This window comes from Lepidochelys kempii, chromosome 22 (genome assembly GCF_965140265.1).
Source record: "Lepidochelys kempii isolate rLepKem1 chromosome 22, rLepKem1.hap2, whole genome shotgun sequence".
NCBI lineage: Eukaryota > Metazoa > Chordata > Testudines > Cheloniidae > Lepidochelys > Lepidochelys kempii.
Window position 1 is genome coordinate 5,798,420 of NC_133277.1, and position 24,694 is coordinate 5,823,113.

The window sequence follows — 24,694 nt, forward strand, 5'->3', positions numbered from 1 at the left end:
TTTTGGAAGGTTAAGACTCCAAAGCACACACTCTCCAGAGACTTGGTTTTGAGTCTCCTGAAGGTCAACCACGTGAAATGGGTTTGCTAGTTTCAACCAAATCCCCTGCGGTTTCCTGTCTCCACCACCGACCTGTGGATGCCCCATCACTGCTCAAGAGAGGTTCAGATGCTCCGGCTCAGCAAGGAGCTGTCCTGCTCAAGGCCCTGTGAAGGCCCAGGACAGGGAGAGCAGAGGTATTTGCAAGTCAGGAATTGGCAGCACGGTGTCAGGCATGCTCTAGAAAGGAGTCATCGAAAGGGAAGGCTGCCCACAGCGTGAGCTCGCTAAGCAGGGCTACCAGCCCCTACACTGCACTAAAATCAAATTATAAATGAAATTCACCATTGCAGGGCTCTCTGCTCATAGACAGGGCCATAATAAATCCATCAGATGCCTTCCCTATCTGTGATCCCTCTAGTAAGACTCTGAAGTTCACGGTCTGATTAGCTAATTGCTCTCTTCCACACCCTAATACTCTTAGGACAACCCCTCCCACACCCAACCCTGCTCTCCTCCTCCAGCCCATCACACACACACCCATCTCCACGGCCAACCGTCTCCAGTATCACAGCTCCACTCTCCCTCCTTGGAAAGTCAATGGACAGTGACACCATGAGTCTCAAACCAGGCCATCAAAAAAAGGAGGACACTTCGGTCTAAAGCCACGTCTACACTACAAATTATGTCGACCTAACTGACGTCAGCGTCCTCACCAGGAGCACTTGCCTTGATTGTACTGTCTGTGTGGGGCATTGTGGGATGGCTCCTGAAGGCCAGTTACCATCAACATAAGAAACACAGTGTCTACACTTATACTGGGTTGGCCTAACTACGTTGACTGTGACTGTACGCCACTCGGGGAGGTGGGTACTAAATCAGCATTGAGAGCCAAATTTGAGCAAAAACGCTTGCACAGCTAGGTCGACGCAAGGCAGCTTATGTCTACCTGACCGTGTAGTGTAGACCAGGCCTAAGGGTGGGACTCTGCCATAACGCTCAGGGGTGGTTACATAGCAACTTAACTCCCAGGAGCTGGGAGTTATCTGCCTTAATCCTATTTGCATCCAAGGGACACTGGACACACCAAAACCCAACACCAGCCCCCTACTCCCACCCCCCAGCCATCCCAGCCTGGAATTCCCCAATCCCAGTTTGACTGACAGCCAAAGTCTTGGAGACACTGCTCTCTCTGTGTCCCTAGTGCTTGCCCCCAGGCGGAGTCAGTGACATGTAATGCCAGACACATGGCCACATGGCGGAAGATAGACTGAACTACCCTCAAGCTAGGGTGACGTTCCATGCCAAACATCTCTCTCCCCAGCATACACCCGCCCCCCCTCCACCGCTGGTACACAGAAAGACTGTCTATATGCTAGCGGAGCAGCAAGCCCCTGCACGTCTGGTGACTCCTGCTGAGGCTAGACCTACTACTGAAATGACTGCCTGGTTTGGAAGTTGGCAGTAGTCGGTGAGCTCAGCTCGGTTTAGCACTGAGCCTCTAACCGTGCAGACGTGCTAAGACCGCTGAGCTGGCTGCAGGTTGTCACTGGACTGTCCTTCTGCTAGAGACGGGCTATCTTTAGGGGAGCAGCTGTCTGCTCAGACCGAGATTTACATCCTTGAGAGGCAGAAAGCATGAGGCCATGGTCCAGCGGGACTCCTCAGACACAACACGCCGGGGTCACCTCCCAGGAGTGTGTGTGCTTGGAAAGCCGAGAAGGTAGAGGGAGGGTGGACCAAGAGCTCACTCCCTAGCTCTGCAGCTGAAGATACCTGCAGCTGTCTCCACTCCCACATTTGTTTCAGCAAGATGAGCAACTAGGCCGATGATCAAATGGGGGCGGTTGCTCAGAGGGAGCGTGCAGGTTGTAAGAAGTCCCCCATGCATCACTGCAGGCCCTTTATGGTTTCATCATTCCTGAGAGAGGGCCCCTTTCTATAAAACATGGCTACTGAGGCATCTCTTTCCATACAGCGTATACAACTCCTCTCCCCTGCGTCTTCCCTGCTCCGGTACCCACACTGGGTTAAGATTAAAGGTAGCTTGGGTACATTTACACAAGCTGCAGTCTCTACACATACCCTTAGCATATGCCACTTTCCAGCAGGGCTTGATGAGAGAGGACAGGAAGCGTGGAGGAAAGAACAATGGCTCTGTGTTGTACTGTCTCGAACACTGGGGTCGCCTCTGATCACCCTGCTCTTTGGCCTGCCCAGTTCTTTTCTGCTCAGAGACCTCGCCATCAAATCTGAGGCTAAAATCTATTTCCTTACCGAGAGCTTTTCGCCATCCAGCACAGGATGTGCACTCCCGAATTTACAATAGCAGGGCAGGCCTCAGTCCCCCCCGCATGGTTCTCATGCCTAGTGGCCCTACTTGGTTTGCCATAGGTTTTTTTTTTTTTTTAAAGGAAATAAAATACCAGTGTCTTTGCTTTTAAATCAAACAAATAATTGTGCAGGCTTTGCAAGCAGATCAGGACTGGGAGTTCAGAGCGAGGCTGATAAATCTGAAGAGGGTTTGTTCAGACCAAATGATATTAGACCAAGAATAATCACCAAAACAACATATGGCTCCTCCGAACAAGTAACCAATTCCTGCAGCTACTGGCCAGAGATCATGTGGCTATTAATGGTCTCAGCCCCTTTTTTCCCCTACCCTACAATCAGAATTGCCTCTCTGCACCATTGTGTCTATTGATAATGGAGTTTTGCACTTGGAAAGGTCCCCTCCTCGTCCGCTCTTTCTGGCCCTCCCGCCTCCCCGCGCTATGGTTCAGCTGCGCACGGAGCAGCCCCTGCATCAGATGTTGAAAGCAGGGGAATTCACAGAATTCACAATCAGCTTTAACCACCTTCCCCAGCTTGGCTGAATGTTTCTTCCCCTCTTTGGAATTATGTTGCATTAAAAGACAAGAGAGCGAGTCAGAAACTGGATCAGAAATGCCAAGGACAAGGGGAAGCTGAGGCCTCTCAATCAACCAAGTTTCAGAGTAGCAGCCGTGTTAGTCTGTATCCGCAAAAAGAAAAGGAGTGCTCGCTAAGGTGCCACAAGTCCTCCTTTTCTTTCAGTCAACCAGGCATCTCCCCTCTTCTCTAGTGTGCCACTCCATCGGCTGAGCAAGCTCTATTCCTTCAGTCCCCCCGGCACCTGGCATCATGGCCTCCATCCTTCCAGCGGTCATGGCACCAGCAATGCCACCATGTGGTCAGACACGGAGGGCGCTGCTGAGCCCTGCAAGGCACTTCCCTCCTGCGGCGCTCAGCCTGGCCTGTAGCTCTTCTGCCGCCAGGCTGCGAGGAGTGGAGTGGCCACTAGCCACCAGCCCTGCCCAGGTGGGTTCAGATTACTTAAGGCCCCAGGCAGAAGGCTACATAAGCACCACTCTCAAAGGCACTGGAAACCTGGATTCCAGGGCCTCTACCGCTTGAGCTAAAGGTGCTCATTCCCAGTAGTGGAGCAAATCCTGCCTCCCCGCGCCCCGGGGCTAGCCTGCAGAGAGCAACATCCCCCATTCATGTGCACAGCACCAGGGCATTCAATCCTAGCACCGGCCCTGGGTAAATTCCAGGGAACAGGTAGGTTTGCAGCACGAGTCCCCCTTGCGGTCTGTGAGCCAGGCATACGCTGCACAATGGCCAATGCTCCCTGCCCGCAGAGAAGCGGGGAGATTTCTCTGGTTCGGATGAAAAGCATTTACAGTCGGTGTGTTGCTGGAGAAAGGTGCTAGATGGGCAGCCTCTGTCTAGCCAGAGGGCAGGTACAGCCTGGGCAGCAGCGGGGCAAGCGTGCGTGCGTACACACACCCCCCGTCACCCCACCCATGCGCTCCATGCCAGCCGGGGGAGGACATCTCAGTTGCACTCTCCATGAGCCCTCAGCCTCTTGCTGAGACTGCAAACCCGGGGGCCAGTTGTGGTGGTTCCTACGCGGCATAAACCTGTCTGCTGGGAAATGAACGGATCTTTATCCCATTCTTAGGGCTTCCGCAGGGATTCTCAACCTGGGGGCCATAACCCCAAGGGCTGGGAGGTGTGGCTGGATGACTGGGAGTCCCCGGGATCCTGCTCTCCCCGTATTGGTGAAGAGGAGTCTGAGAGGGTGGCGCGTCCCTGGTTGGATCCTGTCTAGCTGAGAGGTGAATCTGGAAAGAGAGAATGGGGGCTAAGGATGGTCCAGTGGTTCGGGTGCTAGCCTGGGATTTAGGAGAGTGGCGTCCAAGTCCCTGCTCTGCAGCAGACGTGTGAGACTGTGGGTGAGGCACTTCGCCTCTCTGTGCATCGTTCCCCACCAGTACAATGGGAATAGGACGCTGCCTTGCCTCCCGGGCGGGTTGTGAAGGTACATTAACCATGGCAAGGTGCTTCAGTAACAGAGGCAAGAGAAGTACCTCCAACCACGAGCCAGTGGCCCAGAGCAGGTACCGTAGTGTCCAAGTACTTTTACCAAACTATGGATTCAGCCTCCACCACCCTTGCAAGAGGATGTATTATTCCCTTCCTGCTCTGTTACTTTTACACAGGTGGGGAGACTACGGGCCAGAGAGCCGCTGGGGGGAGTTTCCAAGTGCAAATGGCAGGGAGGTGGCCCTCACCCGCCCCCCAGTCCTCCCGTCCCCGGAAGGCACTTGTCAGACAGCTGCCACAACAAAGGGTTCCTGAGCCTGCACCACCATCGTCCTTCCAGTCTTGTCCTTTAGGACCACACGATGCAGCCACCAGGCAAGGCACCCGGTCTGCCAAGTTGCAGGGAGCTGACCTGCTGTGACCACCCCACCAAGGGGAAACAAGGCCACGTCGACCCCTGGGCTAGAGGGATGCACCAGATAGGCCATGAAAGGCCTTTGCTAGCCCTGATTTCCTGCCAGGGATGGGACAAAGCAAACACAGGGAAGAGGAGGAGGTGGGAGTGAGCTGTGGAAGGCAGCCAGAGACATGTTCCTTCCCACAGGGCTGCCCTGAGAGCCGTGCTTGTCCCAGCTGCAGAGCCAAAGGCCTGGATGAGGGTCCATTCCATGAATGACTCCGGGCGGGGATTACATCACTTCCCAGCCTCCTCCTCGCTCTCTCGATGGACAGCTGGGAAAGCAGGGGGGGGGAGAGGGGTGTAGTGGGATTAAATCAAAGTGGCTGAGGGCCCTCGGATTGGCTCTCAGGCAGGCTGAGCCTCGAAGCAAAGGGGGAGAGTTGGAGGTACACTCAGGATGCAGCACGCAGCATTTGCAAGCTGTTAAAGAATTACAGCCAGTCTGGCCCCAAGCCTTCCCCGGCAGAAGCAGACGGTGAAAGGGCTGATTGACTGTGGCCGCTTTGGCCAAGTGGCATTTTTTTTGGGGGGGGGGGCATGTCCTTTGGCTACTTGGGGTCCGGAGGTCCTTGCCAAAGGGACTCAGGGAATCCTCAGCGGATTGTAAGCGCCCATGGTGAGGTTCAGCTCAGATAGCTCAGGCGATCAGCCACGGGCAATGGATCCTGTCACCTCTAGCTCATCATGTGACGTCAGGTCTATAGCTACTGAAAGTTCTCACCATCTCATGGCTTATGTGAGATTGGGGAGGGGGGATTTGAGGGGCCGCAGTCCAGCTTCTTCCGGCGTGTAGCTGGTCTGCGACTGCTAGCATCGAATATCTCCAACGGCCGATGAGAGGACATTAGATGGGGAGGGCTCTGCGTTACTACATGGAATTCTTTCCCAGGTATCTGCCTGGTGGGTCTCGCCCACATGCTCAGAGTCTAACTGATCATCATATTTGGGGTCAGGAAGGAATTTTCCCCCCAGCCAGACAGTTAGAGACCCTGGGGGGCTTCATCTTCCTCTGCAGCATGGGGCACAGGTCCCTTGCAGCTTTAAACTAGTATCGATGCTGGAGTCTCTGTAACCTGAAGTCTTGAAATCGTGATTTGAGGACAGCAGTGACTCAGCCATAGATTAAGGGTCTATTACAGGTGGGGGAGGCTCTCTGGCCTGCAATGAGCTGTAGGTCAGATTTGATGATCACGATGGTCCCTGCTAACCTTAAACTCTACGAATGTGTCCCTATCACAAAAGGTAGCACTGCCACGGCGATGCCAGCAGTTCCCTCCAGATCACAATGGCAAGTGGAGCCATGGAGCTTGCACGCCTGTGCTGGATCTGTGGATAGAGGACAGGGAGGCTGCTGGTGTGTGGACGCTGCTGCCCGTCATGGTGACCCATGTTCTCTCATTGTTTCCCTGTACTTCCCCGTCTGTTTGTGTCCACTTCCAGTACCTTGTCTCACACTTGGTTTGTAAGCGCCTTGGGGTGGGGGCGGTTCTTTTTTTCTGGGTTTGTACAGCACCTAGCACAATGGGGTCCCTTGCCATGACTTGGGCTCCTAAGTGCTCCAAATACTACACAAGAAGAGAAAGGACTTCAAATCTCAGGGCTGTCCGCACAGCACCCTTCACCAACACTGATGCATGGAAAGACATTGCAGCCACCTTGCCTCTCAGCCAGTCCGCGCAACTCAAAACTTCTGGCAAAGATCTGGGTCACGGGCCTGATCCAAACCCACTGAAGTCAATAAAAGACTCTCTGGGTCAAGGCAGGCCGTGCGTTGCAGGTCTCGTGATCGTGCTTTCGGGGAAACAGAGTATGCCAGGCTTTTCCTGCTATGGCAGACGTCTCGTTTCTTTCCCTTCAGTTAAGCCTGAAATGAACAAACTCCTACCCTCACTGAAGTCAGCTGAAAGTTTGCCTCAAAAGGGGATGTTGTTGGGGTGACATTCTGCTCAGGAGCAACTGTGGGGAAAGAGAGTGGGGCGAGACGGGAGGGGCAACCCACTGAGAAGCTGGGGAGGGGGCCGAGGCAGAGAGCCGGAGAATGGGTGAAACTGAACAGAAAGGGACAGTGGCAGAGAGGGGGAGAGAGGAAAGAGACAGGGAAAACATAAATACAATACACAGTGCCCTCGCTGGGCCAGTCCAGCTGATCAGGGCTCAGAGACAGCCAGTCCCTGAGAGGGAGTGCTGGCTTCCCTGGGGCTAGAGAAAACAGGAATCTAAAAGGTGAATCAGTGTCGGGGTGAGGAAAAGGTTTACAAACCACAGGGCAAAAAAAGATGAAGGACCAAAAGCAAAACCCGAATTCAAACTCTGGGCAGGGCTCCAGGCCCCGAACCCTGGGTCAGGCTCCCGGCTCCAGGCCCTCGAGCGCCTGGGTCTCTGAGTACACAATCTTGCCAAGCAAGAAGCAGCCAGCAGCTCCCACAGCCTGGCTTGGCTCAGGACCCCAGAGGTTGGGAAATCGTGAGTCTCATAAGGGCTCTGACGAAGGCAGGAGCACAAAGAGCTCCGTGACCGTAAGGGGATCTTTTTGGAACAATCTTTTCCGAGACAAGTCATGAGATTGTTTCTTCCCTGGAATTTGCTCTGGCAGCTCCCATTGGCCGGGCGCTGCTGACTCAAGAGACAGCCTGGCTCTACCCTCCAGATGAGTAAATAAATTGACAGGTTGGTAGTGGTGGGGGGCATTCCACATCAGCGCAGGATGAGATGAAAGAGGGGGAACGAGTGCAAGCATGGCGTTATGACTCCTCATGCCTTGCGCACTCAGTCAGACGAGGATACAGCCCTGACTTGGCAGCACGCTAGCTGCTGCTTTGTAATACACTGAATTAGTCACTGGATTAGCGAGCACATTTACACACACTCGCACCCAGCTGTTTAAAGACACACTATCTCCTCCCCACCCCCTTCCACACCCTCCTGCTTTATTTTCCCCCTGTATTTTTATATCCCGAGGCCAGATTCTGGCTTTCAATCAGCGTTTGCTCTTTGCAGCCAGCAGACTTCAGAGGCAAGAAGCAGCCCTCGATTACAGACTGGAGACGCAGAATGGCTCACGCCGCTCGGGTCAGCCCCCCTCCAATATGGATGGATCCAGGGAATGGATCAGAAACGGGAGGATAGGAAGTTGTGGAGTGATGGAACCTCCCTGTCCCCACTCATTTCTCCCTCTCTTCTGAAGCACGTTAATGTAACCAATTTGCACAGTGGCTAGATCAGCCTGACAGACTGCAAGGTCGTTCTATAGGATCCATACAGGCCCCATAATGCAGAGTCTAGCTGCTTGAAAGTGGGAACAACAAGGGAGAGTCATCTAGCTCGAAGGCAAAACTCACACACGACCCGGGCCTTTCATGTTTAAAGAGTTAGAGCAGGCTTCAAATCTGAAGCTCCTTAGAGGGATGGAAAATAGCACCAGTGACTAACAGCCCTGCTGGGCCACAGCTACCATGGCAGCTCCAAAACCTCTCTGCTTATGTAGGAAGCTGAAGCTTTCCTGGCATGACTGCAGAACACCCGGACTACGATGCTGAGGTACCCAGGTACCAGGAACAGGATGTATCGCTGGGATGCTAGCAGCTCATTCCTCTGCATCTAACTTCATAGATGAAACAAGCCCACAAGAGAGGTGTATTTTACTCCAGAAGAGAGAACTGAGGGTCTAAGCACAGGTCTGGGAGCCAGGACTCCTCGCTCCTACCCTCCAGAAGTAATGCCCTCTGTGGTGAAACCATGAATAATTCTCCTATTTGATCTCACACAGTTGTTCTGAGAACGCAGCAGTTGACGCCCATCTGACGCTTTCGAGACAAAGCGCTGAGTGTTCTCATTAGAGTTGTTTGGAAAGTGCGTTCTTTTTCACACTCATTTTTTTTTCCCTCCTTTCAAAATTTCTCATTACATTTTTCTGCCTTTTCTTTGGAAAAACAGTAACAAAAAAGTGGGGGGGTTCTGAAAGCTAATGATTTTCAGTTTTGGATAAAAACATTCAATTTTTGAAAACGAAACCTTGATACCGAAAACCAAAAATACGGAGGGGGGGGGGGTCATTTCTAAAATTTTGACCAAAACAGCACGTTTTCCCATCAACCATTCATCTGAGTCAAGCAGGCATTTTTCAATAGCTCTGGTTATCGTACCAAACCCATCACCATGTAGGAGCTTCCAGCGGCCACTGTGCTGTACATTAGCCACTCCCACCTTCATGGCACCAAGGGGTATAGAATCCAGCTTCTCCTTCTTCAAATCCACAGCCCCTGACAGTGCAGACTGCAACAGAAGCTCTGTTAATTGCAAGCAGTGTAGGGCCTATGACACACAATTGAGCAAATCAGATTCCAGCCAATAGAGGGCAGTGGTGCATACAAAAATTAACTGTTAATTATATTGACTAGCATGCTTGATGCCAAAATTCTCATGGATGCCAAAATTGCCAGTCCCAACAGCCAAATGCAGCCTGTCCTCCCTTGTAACTACAAAGGAGTCTGCTAGAGAGGTTTTAATACTGTTGTTTCAATTCAGCTGTCAAGGAAAATACCAAGAGAAGCAAAAATGGGTGGTGATGGTACATTTAAAAATAATAATTTAATATGCAACTCAAGAGCAGCTCTACCCCTGCTGCCTTGCTCTGATGTTACACCTCTGTGCCCATTTTCTACCCTGTGGATGGACAAAGGCAGTATATATAACTGCACCAGACTGAGCAGGAGAGTGGAAAGAGGGTCTTGAGATTAAGCACAGTGGTTGGAGACCAGCACCTCTGGGTTCTGTCCCCAGCTCTATTACAGACCTGCACAGTGACCTTGGATGAGACTAGGTAGCTCAGTTTCCCCATAAAAGTGCAATACTGATTCCTTGTCTCATGGAACCTAAGTTAATCAAGCACTTGGAGACCCTTTGATAGGATGTGCTAGAGAAGGGCCGGAACTGAAACGTGCTGAAGTTAACACCAAAACTCCCACTGAATGCAATTTAGTGCAGGCGTAGGCTTTCAGAATGCAAAGTCTCAGCTTAGTTCAGTCACCCCACTTTACGCTTTAACTTGTTTGTCATCACTTTACTCTTTCATGCTCAGATAGAAAAGTGGGGGCAGCAGGGTACCGAGAGGCTAAAATTAGCAGGACAGGGTGTGCATGGCTCGCCCAGGCATCTCATGACGAGGTCGATACGCACATTCCACGTACATCTGACAGACTCCTTGGAAACACGTCCTCCGTGCAAATATTTGAAACACGAATTGGAGCTGGGATGGTGGGGGAGGGGCTTTTGGGTTTTTGGCACGGCATCTGGGTTCTCTCATTCAAACCCAAATTCCTAACTGTGCCATCACCCTTTGGGAAAGTGCTACAACATACATAATCCACATGGAGCCAATGTAAGCCCCTCCACATACGAAAAAGCATTTGATTCCTTAACAATCCACTAACGCCTTGCAGAGTTTGGGTGCCGGTGTGACATTTCCAAGCCACCCCCGTCAGTGTCTACCATCTGGGAATCTCTTCCCTTTGCCGTGTGTAGGGAGAGTTGCAGGCTCAAATCCCAAGAGAGAGTATACGCCAGCACTCCACCCCACAGACACACTAAGTCTTGTATGGGGCACAGATACAAGCTCCCTGGCCAAGAACCAATCCGAGATTAGCTGCGTGTCTAGCCAGTAAACACTGATTCACCCCTGCAAGTGCATGCATATCTTTCCTTCTTGTAACATTTGTAGAGCACGGACTGTCCTGTGATAAAGAGCTCTACATCTGCAGGTATTACAGGAGCGATTTAGTGGTTGGAACAGGGGACTGAGAGTCAGGATTCCTGGGTTCTAATCCTGGCTCTGCTGCTGACTCCGCTTCAGACAAGTCACTTAGCTTCCCTGCCTCAGTTTCTCTATCTGTAAAGTTGAGCCTGTCTCACAGGTTTTAGAGGTGTTCAGGCCTAATTTGCAAGGTGCCTGGAGATCCTCAGATGAAATGGACTAACCATGAAACTATCACTACACTGAGGGGCGGGGGGAATCAAGCTACTGCCCCAGCCCTGCTCAACCCCAGGGCAGAACAGCACCAGGAGACGCTTTTACACAGGGTCAACTAGGGCCAATGCTGAGACCACGGGAGATGGGGGACACATAGGACAGAGGACAAAAATGGGGTAAATACTAAACCTCCTCCATCCTCAGCAGGGAGAAAGATGGGCAAACCCTCAAGGCCTTCTGAGAAGTGGAGTGGCGAGGAGGGAAGACATCAGAGAAGGGGAACAGAGATCTAGCATTTTCACCTACAGAGGCCAGAGCGGATAACCCTGCCCCATGCCAAGAGAATACTGGAGGTAGGGATACATGTAGAGGAAAGAGGCTGTTTGGAGGCCGGAGGGTTTGGGGGCCTCTGTACATTTGGAATAAACCTCCAAACTTCTGCACATCTACCTGGACCCCAAGCTCTGAAGCCCTGATTATACCAAGCAGCCATATTTTAAATGAGCTAAGAGCCACCAGAATTCACATATAACTTAGCATCACCTACATGTACAAACTCTTAAGGTACAGTTCTTGTCTGCAAAACGCAACATTCAAATGCTGAGAACAAAACATCTGCCTCCCCACCCCCCACCCCCCCGGATCCAAATGCTCTTGAAATCTGGGGAGAGTGGGATCTCGATAAGAACTTGGGGCCCATCAGTGGTTTAAACAACAGCCAACTCGGTGGCCAATTTTATTTTTTTACGTCTCTCCGGGCCAGACTGTGAACTTTGTATTCCCACTGGGGGAGCAGTTACTCACTAGAGTAAAATGACTTGGTGTCTAAGTGTCTGCAGAGCTGGGCTCTGAATTCTCACCATTTGCAAGTACACTAGAATGAACTCAGCTTGGATTTGCACCAGTTGAGACACAGGTGTAAACACAGCAGCTAGGCAATCCTGAATGCATCGTCTCACACAGGGCAGCAGTAAAGGCTCTCTTAGTAGCCAACATTAACATACCGCTATTATTGTTGGAAACAGCGGAGTCGGACCACAGTTTCGTGATAAGCAGAGCCAAAAATAAATACTAGAAAAATCCAGCAAGGCAGGCGGGTGCACCAGAAATTCAGCCTCATTAGAACTTGAGCGGCCCCCCAAAAATCCCACTGCACCTGGGAAAACTGCGGGCTCTTGCTAAAGAATCAATAAATATTTATTGTTTCGCCAGCAGTATTTTGAGCGTGGATGTAAGCATGGCCCAACGCCAGCAAAACTGGAGTCTTCTTGGCCAGCACGGCAGACAAATTTCTCTCTGTATCTATTTGGAAGATTATAAACGACACAAGGGAAAAAAAAAAAAAGAATCCCACAGGGCAGGGAGCAGCTTAGTCACGGAATAGGAACAAAGGGGCTGAGATATAGAGCCAGATCCCAGGTGGTGGGGGAATCGACGTAGTCCCACTGACTTCAATGGAGCTATGCTGATTTGCACCAATTGTGGATCTGGCCTTGTGCCCCACCAGGCCCAAATACCTCATGTTACAAATCTGGAGAGCTAGGGCCTGGTCCTGTCGCTGGATCTGAGCGAGCAGCACCTTGCATCCAAGAGCAGCTCCACGCAGGTACCATACACACAGCTTACTGCAGCACAGGGCCTCAGAAAGGAAGCTGTTGACAATAATACAGCTTGATCAATAGGTAGGACGGCCGTTGACTTCAGTGGGCACAGGATCAGGCCCTCGGCCACTTAAAGGATGTAAGATTTGATTTTGGTAAGCCCTGCAGAACAGCGAACCAGACGGGGGGGCGTAAGGGAAAACACTGAGGGTGAGTGGATGAACGGCTGAGCTCCAGCCGTGGAATGAAATTGCTTGTGAGCCAGCCCAGACAATGACTGGAAGCAGCCAGAGAAATGTTCATTGCACCTGATGGCAAAGGGCCCAATTCAACAGCAGTTGAAATCAGTGGGAATCTTGCCATTGACTTCAATGGACGTTACGTTAAATGCCCTGGATCTAGAAGCTGCCTTGAGCGGCTTGTCCCTGACGCTGGGGTTAGTTGGTGCACGTAGTCAAGGGGTAGAGAATTTCAGAGGTGTGTGTCATTCACAGACTGGGCATCTGTCTCTGAGGAAGTCAGGCAATTTGCCCACCTGGCACTGGTTGCCACCTGACAGGGTAAAAAGAGACAAACCTCCTTCCCCTTCTTTTGGCTCAACCCCGCTCAGAAACAGAAGTGAAAAATAACCCATGGCAGGATGCCCAGTTCCAGTCTCTAATACTTGACTCCCATTCCCCCCACCCACCAAAAGAGGCTGATGTTAAGGACCATAACTGAAATGCAGCCACTTCTGGGGTGGGGGAAAGCAAACAGATGTCACAGAGCACACTGTGACAGCAGTGGGATGGATGGAAAATGCACTCCAAGGATGGTGGGGTCGATCCCTTTGCAAAAGGACCATGGGATCTGTAATACTGATGATGAGCAGGCAGGAGCTCAGCTTTTAAGGCCTTGCCACAAAAAGCCAAACATAGTAAACTCCATGCGGTTCACACCAGATGAGTATAGGATAGGTGCCACCCTAGTGGCTGGTCCACCAGAGGATAAGAGACTACTACTACTACTAGCGGTTAAAGGAGTTCTTTCACTTGCTCAGGTGGTTCAGGTCCATGCCACAGGTTCATGGTTCAAACCCTGCTGATGACCCAGTACACCTGGAACTCCAACTGGCTAGCTCAGAACAATAAAAGGCTAGAATGCCTCTGGGAGAACTCACACCTGTAGTTTCAAGATAGGGAGGTTCAGCAAACCAGATGCTTAGCTCCCTAAGCCACCTCCCTGCAGCTCAATAAGCTAGAATATATTTTCTTTAAACCAGACCTCTGCCCATCTGGCTGCACAAAGAAACACAAAAATCCAGGCAAAGTGGTGAAGAAAAAAAAACCCCAAAGGTTCCTCTTCCACCAACCCTGAGACTGACACCCAGGCTGCTCATGCTCCGCCTTAGCCCTTCAGTAGCATCCAACCTATTGAGAATGGAGGACACCATTAGTGTGATGTGAGTGTGAGTCAGAAAACTCTGCTGGTTTTAAAAGAGGTATGTTCTTACTCAGCGCACACCTGCTCCCTGAGTAGCTGTCTGAGCAAGACAGAAACGGCCGGAGGAAAGTGGGGCTCTGCCATTCTGTCTCCAGCAGCAGAGCTTTCCTCTGAAATTCTGGCTGTTGGATCTGTATCCGTGAAGGTAAATGGGACCCACAGCTTGGCTTTCAGATCCCAGGCAGCACTTGCAGAGCTGAAAGTTTGATGGTTGGTGGGGGAGTTATCTTCTGACTTGTAAAGCAGACAGAGCTGGAGGAAGGGTGGTCCAATGGTTAGTGCATTAATGGAGGTCTCGGGAGACTCAGGTTCAATTTTACAGTTGGGAAACTGAGGCACAAAGAGGCTGAGGCCCAGTTCTTTAAAGGTATTTAGAATTAAAGATTTCAATGGGAGATAGGCACCTAAATACCTTTGAGGATCTGGGCAAGAACAGCACTGCCCTACCTCACACGGGTGTTGTGAAGATAAATCCCTTCCAGACTGGGAGGTGCTCAGATACTGAGCCAATGGGGGCCATATCAATCCCTAGGAACATGCCCTTGGGGCTGGATTTTAACTTAACTGCTCTGAGTAAGGGCTGGTGCCTAAATAAATGGAGTCTGTTCACGGATATCAGTGCAAGCAGGATTGGATCCCAAGGCATCTAAAATTCTGGAATATCAGTGGCAAGCGATTCTGTTCCCAGGTATAAGGAATGTTGGACAGTTGTCTTGCAAGCAGCCAAACTGGTACAACTATGGAGATTTTGGTCCTCTCCTGTAGCACAGCAGTTCATCCAGGCAATTTTAACAACAGTGCTAACTTTGAATTGCCCTTCTGAATTGCCATGGGCAGGAGGAGGGCAATCACTTGCCATAATAACACTATATCTTCTTAGATAAGGTATTTGAAGTAGAATAAACTAGTCTGAGTGAACTGCTGGCCAATGCAGTGAGGAACCTTTTAAAAATATGCATTGCCTTGGATTTGGGATCCTTACAATCCTGTGACAAATTTGCCCCAATTCAGGCAAGAGGGTTTTTCTCTTGGACCAGTGAGACAGACACAGAAGTGGTTTACAGATGCCTGCACTACACATGTGAGCATCTTTTCTCATGTAATATAGTTGTCTTGCTATACTTGAGTACTGGTTTGTACCAAGCCTGACGATGGAAAGCAGATCTGCCAGATCAGAGTGACAGTTAGTCTTTTACAGAAACATTTCTTTTAGCTGGTTTCCTTGTAAATATCAGCCTGTCCTATTCCAGGCAGAGAACATGCAAACCCCAGCTACTTTGCTGTATAACCGCCAGCAGTCAGCTATCAGCGTGCAATGCCTGTCATGAAACTTGAAACTTGACTGCAAACACTCTCTCTCCGTGGAGAGCTGAAAAGCAACAGACCAAAATGATACTTTATTCGTCCTTTATTTTATAAAGTTTGTCCATCTACATACAGCACATGGAAATGGCATGGCAAATTGGAGGATGCTCCATGTAATTACATTGTAATTGCACAGATATTACATGGTTTATCTGAGTTCTCTGACATAAAGCATTGCCAAGTGCAAGAACGGAAGGTTGGTTTTGCTCCCCTGGACCGGAAATATTGTTCTGTTTTCCCTAAAGCAAAATATGCCCTATTATTCTAGGTAACTATTTAAATGAAGGACAAGAAATAAAGTACAAACATCATTTCACATGGTGTCTCCCACATTACAATCCTTTTGACTGCCGTTCTCCTTTGCAGACAGATGTTTTACAGTTAAATAAATTGCAACACAGAGAAAACATAATCAAACTATCCAATGGGAGTCAGGCATCTAACCTGCTTTGGCACTTTTAAAAATTGTCTCTATTTGCATCTTTAGGTACCTGAATACCTTTAAAAACCTAGGCCAAAGTCCTCTCATGTTTCCAGTCCCAAGACCACATTATGGTAAGGTAAGAGCTAAACCTGATGCTACGGAGCCTCTCTTGTATACAATAGTGAAGCACTTCACTGGTAGCTACTGCCACCCCAAACTACCTTACATGATAGATATGTAATATTAAATTATTACTAATGAGTCAAGACACCACATGTCACTGCTGCTACTTATTCGCACAGTACCATAAGGAGACAATTTGCAATGCACTTCTGGAGCGAATACCTTCACCTGCTGATCATTTGCAAATACCATTATCCACAGGTCCTTTTATTTCTGGCAGTGCTGTATAGCGAGTAGTTCATTGGCCTATCTGTCAGGAGACCCGAGTTCTAATCCTGCCTCTGCTGTGTGACCTCAGAAAAGTCACCACCACTGTTTCTTTGCCCACCTTTTGTTGGCTTATAGTGCATGTTCTTCAGGGCAAAGACAAGTCTCTCATTATGTGTGCGGACAGCACCTAGCACAATGGGGTCCTCGTCTCAATTGGGCTCCTTAGGCACTATTATAATACAAATAATAATACCAAGGTATAATAAGGAAATTGTCATAGAATAACTAGAAGCAAAGAGACCATGACGGTGCTTCATCCCTATTGGTGGCTGCATTTGAGCACTGGTGATCAGTACAGTGCATGGGGATGAAAGATGTTGTAAGTAGGAGGTAGAAGACCAAAAAGAAAAAGTCCCTTAAAATCAGTAGGGAAACAAAGGATGCTGTGGATCCAGAGAGCAGCCCAATGGGACAGCCCTGCCCAAGGATGACAGGAGTATATGATGTGGAACCAGGTCTGACTTTGTTAGCAGCCTGTGGGGCAAGAAAATCTGCTCCCTTCCCCTAAAGTTATTGCCCCTCCTCCCTTCCTCCCACCTACCCACCCGCTCATCTATCTGAGCAATTGCCTCCTCCCAAGGGATGCTCCCAGTTCTGGAGCAGGTACCTTTAGTTCCCAGATTCTGCTGCGATGTGCATTGAAGGGAATGCAGCCAGTGCTTAAGATTCTGGAGTACATCCAAGACCCTACGGTGCACTGCCTGATCATAGCCAATGATCTGGACCCTCAAGCCCCATCTTTTCCCCTCCCTCCCTCCACACCTTTTATTTCTGCAGGAGTGGTAAGTGGATGGAAAAAAGTTCCGCAGGCCTAAAGAGCAATTCAGGAATAGCTTTCTTCTGAGTAGCTACAGCAATGCCAGTGTTCTTCCCTTAGGCCAGTCAGATGGCTCCCCTTGAATGAGACTGCCCCGCTTATTCACCTGCCCTAGCCTCAGAGTGCACGTAGCAGGCCCTGTGCGTGAAGGTGTTCCTGTTACACTTGCTAGAGGAAGCAGGGTAAACATTGCATTTTACAAGGGATGAAAGATGGTCTTGTAGGCAACAGGCCTGGTGGCCAGACCTCCCTGTTTCTATTCACAGCCCTGCCGCAGACTCTCTGCACCACCAAATCACTGTCGCTTTGCTGTGCCTCAGTTTCCCCACCTGGGAAATAGCGATCAGAACACTAAACTCTGGGGTGTTGTGAAGGTCCATTCATTCATACTTTCAAAGCACCCTGAGATCCTGCTAGAGAAGGCAGTGTAGACATGCATAGCACATGTGCGCTCACGGGAGGATTTCCTTCATTTGGAAAGCCCCTGAATTACTTGGCTAGGTCACTAGATTGCTTTTGCCTTTAAAGAGGGGAGAACAGAAGGAAGCGACCCTGCCAGTGAAGAGTTAAGCCACTTGATGCATCTTGGCCCCATGTCCAAATGCTGATGATCAAAGCCCCCTCACATGTTGCACTGGATTAGATACCACATAGAAGCGTTCCACTTCCCCTTTCCTAACCGTAATCTTGCTGAAGAACCTGAGCCCATCTCATCCCTACCCTATAAACCAGGTGAAGGGCTCTCCCAGATAAAAATCTATCATGAAGATGCCACCCCTGCGTGATCCAGTGGAAATAATGAGTCTCAAGGTTACAGGACTCGGGAATATGCATGAGAAATAATGTCATGACAGCGCTCCCACACAGTGTTTGTTACACCGCCCACAAAGAGATGGATTCTTCTTCTGGTGTAAATGAGGAGCAAGTCCACTCAGCACAACACCCACCTCAAACTGGGAAGAGCAGGAGGAGAATCAGGCCACAATCTCTCCCCATTTTAATGTTCTATTGTCTTGCTGCTCGGTCACCTGTGGAAAACCCCAAGGGCAACAAGTCACAGAGTTCATTAGGGAGAAATGAACTCCTCTCTGAGTTCCAATACACGTCCCCAGCTTTCAGCCAGGGCTGCCAAGTGGCTTTTTTACTCTAACCACAGAGGCCAGGTCAGCGTTTGCAGAGCTGCTGCATGTAGAGGGATGCACCTAGGGCAGGGTTTACCAATTTCAATATTATTTTTAAAAAAAAACTGGTTAGCTGTGTCCCACCTTTTATAGAATGTCTGGCAAACTTTGCCCTGCCAAGTACACCCTGCAGGCTAGTTAGGGATTTGGAATTTAACCTGGTTCTACTGTACATTCAAACCATGTATTAAATTATTACTCTGATAACCCACTTAACATGCAACATCTACCTATCTAACTAGGTTCTTATACAGATGCCCATCACCCTGGTATCTGAGTCAACTTCTCATCTCACACACACATGTTGGCAACAAGGCCTGGATCTCATTTTGGAAAGTTTCATACAACTTTGCACCCCTTGGTCAAAGGCAACCCACATTACTTTTAAAATGTCTGGGTGTGCTACACGTCCCATCTAACTTTCCTGAATGAAGGTGGGTTGAACAGGGGAGCAAGATTTTATTCCAGGGGAAGGGAGAGAGGAAGTGAGAGGTGGGAAGAGCTTTACCGGGCTATCAGCCCAGCCCATGCATCTTCATTGTTTTACAAGAGCATCAGGCACCTGGCATATTCAACACTGTTGATGCACTGAAATAAACTAAGACTGCAGCAATTCTCACTGTATACAATTAAGCCGTCAGATAACAGGGTGACTCACAGAAGGCAAAAACATCAGGAAGGAAGACTAGATGGGTCAGGGACTGATACCTTGTTCAGCAGTGACCAAAAGTTGACACTATCGGTGTTCGTTGTCCTATTGGAAAGGAGTTGCTGGTCTCCATCCATTCCTAGTGAGGCAAGCATCCGTATCCCAAAACACTGTCACCTTTGCTGGCAGCCTCGGAGGGAGTCTAAGGTTCATCGGACAGAGCACCATCAGCTTCCAGAGACGGCAGTCCCGAGCCCCACCCCATGATCTTGACATTCATTAAACTACAGGAAGGAAAGTTTCAACTTTTCTTTTAAAAGTTGTGGGGGGGTAGGGGGAGGGTTAAGCCGCCTAATTGACAACACTGACTTTGGCTCACAGGAATAGTACAACCACCAAAACAGAAGCAACGGGAACTACACACAATAGGAAGTAGTCTAATTTTTTAGTGTTCTTTCGGCCGAAGTTTGTACTTGGGGTCAGCTGTTAAAAAAATGCCTGCAGTCCGCAAATGCACAGGAAGAATCAGGTTTAAACTTTAATGGGCTTGTTAATGTACAGAAAAGCCACTCAGCTTAATAGAACCTATGGGAAAAAAGTTCTCTTTCCAAACAGCACCAGACAACCTGAGCAGGGCAGAATTCTGCTCTCACCTTACCTGCATGGAACTCCATCAATCCCAAAACTATTGAATGGGTGCAGAGCAGAATTGGGCAAATGGCAAAGAAGCCTGTCACTGGCTAGTGCCAGGAGATGTTAAAATTTAAACAGACACCTTAGTATGGGTAGAGAGACAAAATAAATCCCCCAGTCCCTCCATACAAATATCCCCAGTAAATTCAGATACTTCTGCTCATCATATCTCCCTGCCTTTATCTTGCAGACAAAGTAACCTTGTTCCTTAAACATGGGAATAATCTTTTGTTTAACATTCTCCTAACCAGAGCTTGCAGAAGTAGGCATAAATGGCTAACAATGTCAAAGGTGACGCCGGGCCAGACTTTTAAATGTTTTTAGGCACCTAAAGATGCAGATTGGGATTTTCAAAAGAGGGCCGAAGTCCCACCGAAATCAGTAGAAATTAGGCGCCAAACCTGCGTCACCACTTCTGAAAATTCCACTAGGTGCTTATCTGCATCTTTCGATGCTTAAATACCTTTAAAACTCTAGCCATTAGGAGCTTTCAATTAAACTTAGACCCTTAAGTGCCTAAATTACTTCTGAAAATGGGACTTAGGTGCTTTTGAGATTTGTACCCAGTGTCACAACATTACAGGGCCATAAACATCACTGGTCTGATTGCCAGAGGTGCTGAGCATCTGCAAATTTCCACTGAAGTTGCCTTTGAATAATCAGGCTGCATATACATGGATGCCTGCACTTACATGTGACGTTGTGCAACCTAAACATGTATTGATTTATGGTAGCTATCTCCAGACAAGCTGATCTGATGCAGAGATAAACTACAAGCTGGTATGCTAACCACTAATCCATTGCTGGCCCCTTGTATTTCTGCTGTCAGCTGTCACTTCATTTCCCACATGCAGTCTGAAAGCACGTCAACTGGCAGGAACAGAGCCCAGACTGGATTTCCTAGAAACTCAATAATTGACCAAGAAATGCAGAACTCTCCGACTGGTTTATTTATTCATTACACTGGTACCCTACAAAAGCCAGAGACGCCAATTTCAGTCAACGGGAGATCTTGCCACTACTCTAGCAATGGAGAGGAGCTATGGGGCTGAGCTTACCCCAGTCTTTGGACCTAGATGGAAAAGTTTTTGCCACAGGCCCTTTCATGATTGAAGACCTACACTCTCCCCCAGCAAAAGCTGAAATGGAAGTTACTTGAGCGTTGGGGGACAGACAGGCAAGTTAAATGAGGTTAGACTGAGAACAGCAGCCCTTATTATGGCAGAGACTGAACTATTAGTGTTAACCACAGAAAGCAGTAGCTCAGCTTATAGCGGGTAACAATAAACACAGAGCAACATGTTACTGAAACACCCTCTCAAGATAACATCAGCTCCCCTCCCAACACACACATTCTCCAGGGAAAGAGAGAGAAGCAACAGCCGCAGCAATGCTCGCTGGTTTAAATGTTTAACAGGTCTGCTGATGGGCCCACATGCTAGGCTCGGGGTTTGGTAGGCACAAGATATTTCCAGGATCTTGTGTGAGGCACTAAGAACTGCCTCAGTAATACAACCGCTCGAATATTTGAATGAGGGAGAGAGGTGGTTTCTCTGTGTAAAAGTCATCAAAGCTTCTTCCCCTTCTCCAAATCTCTCCTTAGTCAGTTGTCCCTCGCTAAGTAGAACAAACCATCTAGAGAAGGGAGAACCACGTGAGAGAAGCATTCGTGTCGGCAATAAAACAGTCTTACAACTGATCCGAGATCAGAGCATGTTGCTTTATCCCCATCTTCCCTAAATGCGTTTCTGGATTCTTGTATACAGGGAGTTACGAGGGAGGGAGGGGAAAGGGAAGAGGTCGCCTGCAGCAAATCCCGTTACAATAAAAGTTGGGGGGGAGGGGGGAAGTGGAGGGGTGGTTACAATTTCAGCCCACACATTTTGCAAAACTCGCAAGGCAAATATTTTACCCCCATCTCCCACCTCCTAAAAGAACAGCTGCAAAAATAAACTGCACCGAGGGGAAAGATTCTCATGAATCCCAGGGGACAAGAATCTTAGAACCTGGTCAAACAGATCCTAAGGGGCCGCAATGCAACAGAGCCGCAGCCAACCCTCCCAATGAACTTCAGCTAGAGACCGACTGCCGCGACAACATGCCCCTGGGATCGCCTTCCCAGGCCCAGTGGTCCCACAGTGCAGGCGAGGCATCTCCCGGCACAGATCCAGCAGTGAAAGGAATCCCAAGCACCAGAGATCCCGAATCAGCGACCAAAGGCTCCAGCAGTGAAATTAACCCCGTGTCCCCCCCCCCCCCCCAAAAAAAAAAAAAAAAGCCAAGATCACAGACCTAAGGCTGCAGCCCTGAAAAGTACTAACCAGAGCCAGGATCAGAGCGCACAGACCAGATACAATATATTAACCCACCCCACCCCACCCCACCCCACCCCGCCTCCAAGAGCAAGGATCCAGCCGTGAAACTTACCCCCCTCCCTCGCCACAGACACCCCCGCTCCTAGCTCCGGTGGGGGTGGGAGGCAGCCGCCGGCAAGCTTACCCGGGGAAGGGAAGAAATCCACATCCACCTTCTCAGTTTTGATGATGGTCAGGGTGGGTTTCAAGTCCACCGCCGCCTTCATGGTTCGCTCCCGGCTTCCCTCGGATTTATTTGGAAATAGTCACTGTCCAGGGGGTAGGGGGAGGAGAGGTTGGTGCCTGGATTCCCGGGCCCCCCTACTGGGAAGGGTGCTGTGCGCCCCTGCCTGCCTGGCGCAAAGTTGGGCGCTTGGAGAAGAAGGGGGAGCGTCTCTCCTCCCCTCCCTCCTTCCCCGGTCCCACGCTCAGCCTGGCCCTTCTCCTCCTCCTCGGCCCGACGGGGTCGGTATCTCTCCTTTCGCTGCCTTCCGCACTCCCTCGCTCTTATTCTTCTAGGGCGGATCTTCTCACAGCCGCCGCAGCTGAGTCGCCCCCCCCCTCCCCGCCCCTCACCCCTAGCCCAGCGGGAAGCGGTTGGGGTGAGGAGCTCCGGGCTGCAGGGAAGGGGAGGGAGATGGGCCGGGCTCAGCTTCGGTGACAGCGGCCGGGGGAGGGACCCGGCTTCCTCCGCCCAGCCGGCCTCCAAAGCCCAGAGAGGCGCGCACGGTTCCGGGCGCCTTGCAGAGGGCAGGGCGCACCAGCCCCTCCACAATGGAGAGGGACCCTGCCCCACCCGGCCGATGGAGGAAAGGGGAGTTCCCTGCCCAACTAGAGGGTCCGGCTGGGGGGGGAAGACCCCATATTCCAGTAAAGTCCCATGCCCCATAGATAGGGTGTGTGGAGAGGGAAAGTCCCCATGCCTGTCCCATTAAGGTGAGTGGGGAGAAGGTCCCATGCCCTATCCACCTATTGCTGGAGGGAAAACAAGTCCCATCTAGGAGCTGGCTGGAGAGAAAGTTCCAGGCGCCTTCTCATGGGTGGGGTTGGAGGGGAAGGTCCCAGGAAAATGTCCTATCGAATTTAATTGGGCTGCTCCCCACTAAAATGCTACAGAATTTACTCTGAAAACCTAGAAAGAATTGAATAGAGAACGAGCGCCATTCTGTAGAGCAATTAAGCCATCCTATCCCTATCATGCTCCATGAAATCCTATAGGACTTTTCTAGGCGGGATGGATAAAAATAAGCAAATAAGACTACGGCAGGATGATACCACAGTTTGGACTCAGCTATACACAGCGCTGTTTGAGCCAAAGCCCATTGAAGTCAATGAAGAGACTCTCCATTGACTTCAGTGGGCTATGGCTCAGGCCCAGCTAGGAGATAACTGCATAGCTACATGCCTTCATAGAGCTTTCTGTCACCTAGAGCATCTGTTCACAGCTAAAAACTGAACAAAAAGACATGTATTCATTAAAAAACCAGCACTAGGAATCTTCGACTAGGACTCAATGAGAAAACACAACTTGTCATGGCAAGCTACCCCATGGAGACACTTGATTATCCAAGATGTCGAATTCTTGTCGAATCCAAGACATCTGCTTTCCTCCTGGTACTGTTCACTCCCTCACCTGAACTGTCAAGAGTTGCTGTGCACAGTTATGCAGCCTGATGCATGCCACACCAGAAGTGGCTGCATTCATTGGGTATCTGTGTGGCATGTATGCTCAAGGAAGTGCATGCATGCTGATGGGATTGTGTGTGTGCGGGGGAGGGGGAAATGTATGTGCATTCTGGGGTTTGTTTGTGTGTGCATGGGGAGGGGAGAGAAAGGCAGGAAGAGAGAGAGAAAGTGCATGTGCACACACGCATGTGTGGGCATGAATGCCTGGAATGGTTGGAAGTTATTTAGTACAGCTCTAGTTTGCACAACTGGTTTGTAAAGGGGCTTGAAAGGTGCTATAAAGATGTGAGATCAATATCATACCACTGTGTCGTGAACTTAACTGAAGAGAAGAATCTTGGTTTTCACATAAAATACAGTATGTTTTATAGGTAGCAAAAACTTCAGACCACAAACGGCAGAGCAAGAAAGGAGCTTATGACTCAGAGATGTCAATTTACCGGTATAAGTGTAAAAAAGACCAAAACAAATGTCCTTAGCAACCTGCCGTTGTGGTTCTCACTCTCAAAAGCTAACAGTCTCTGTTATATGCTGAGAGAGACTGGATCCTTTTACTCAGAGATGGGCTGAATTCTCCATTCCAGATCTGAACACCACAGAAACAGGAGGCAGTTTGGATCCAAATTGCATGGCTAGCTCTATTATCTAGGAAGGGATGAACCAAAATCCCGATTCCTAACAGGTATAAGAATCTGAATAGACTCGCCTCATCGCCAAAGCTTACCTATGTCTAGATGCAGATACAAACGTTGTCGCTCAGGGCTATTTCTAGTTGTCCCTAGTGGTAGTTTTACCATTGACCTAGAGCACATTTCTAGAGGAAAGAGCCATGTGGCTTAGGAGGCAGTGGGGTTGAATAACAAGGAGTCAGGAGCCATGGGGCTTGATTCTCACTAATCCCCAAATCTTCCATCTATTTAGGTGCCTAAAGAAGCAGACAGGCACAGAGTGCTGAAACAAGTTAGGCTCCTGACTCCCACTGACATTCAATTAAACTTAAAGGGTAGAACCACAAAAAGATTTAGGCACCACTCAAAACCTCCACTCAGCTGTGGCCCAAACCCATAGGTGCCTAAATTCCCATTGCTCTGAAGCGTCTGCTGGTAAAGTCCTGTAGGCACCCAAGCTTCTGCCTGTGGGCACGGGCAAAACTGCCTGTGTTCGGACACTACTGA

General features: G+C 49.7%; 1 protein-coding gene across 3 annotated transcripts in view; it reads right to left on the reverse strand.

Annotated features, from left to right (window-relative positions):
• ETS1 (ETS proto-oncogene 1, transcription factor) overlaps positions 1 to 24,694 on the reverse strand; it is a 122,541-nt gene that overhangs the window by 50,840 nt on the left and 47,007 nt on the right. Inside the window, exon 1 of one of the 3 annotated variants that reach the window (XM_073320615.1) lies at positions 21,979 to 22,482. The exons of the other annotated variants lie outside the window; for them this stretch is intronic. Coding sequence (XP_073176716.1) covers positions 21,979 to 22,060 — 82 coding nt within the window. The 5' untranslated portion in view covers positions 22,061 to 22,482. Of the gene's footprint in view, positions 1 to 21,978; positions 22,483 to 24,694 lie in introns of those variants that run through there. 3 annotated transcript variants of the gene reach the window in all.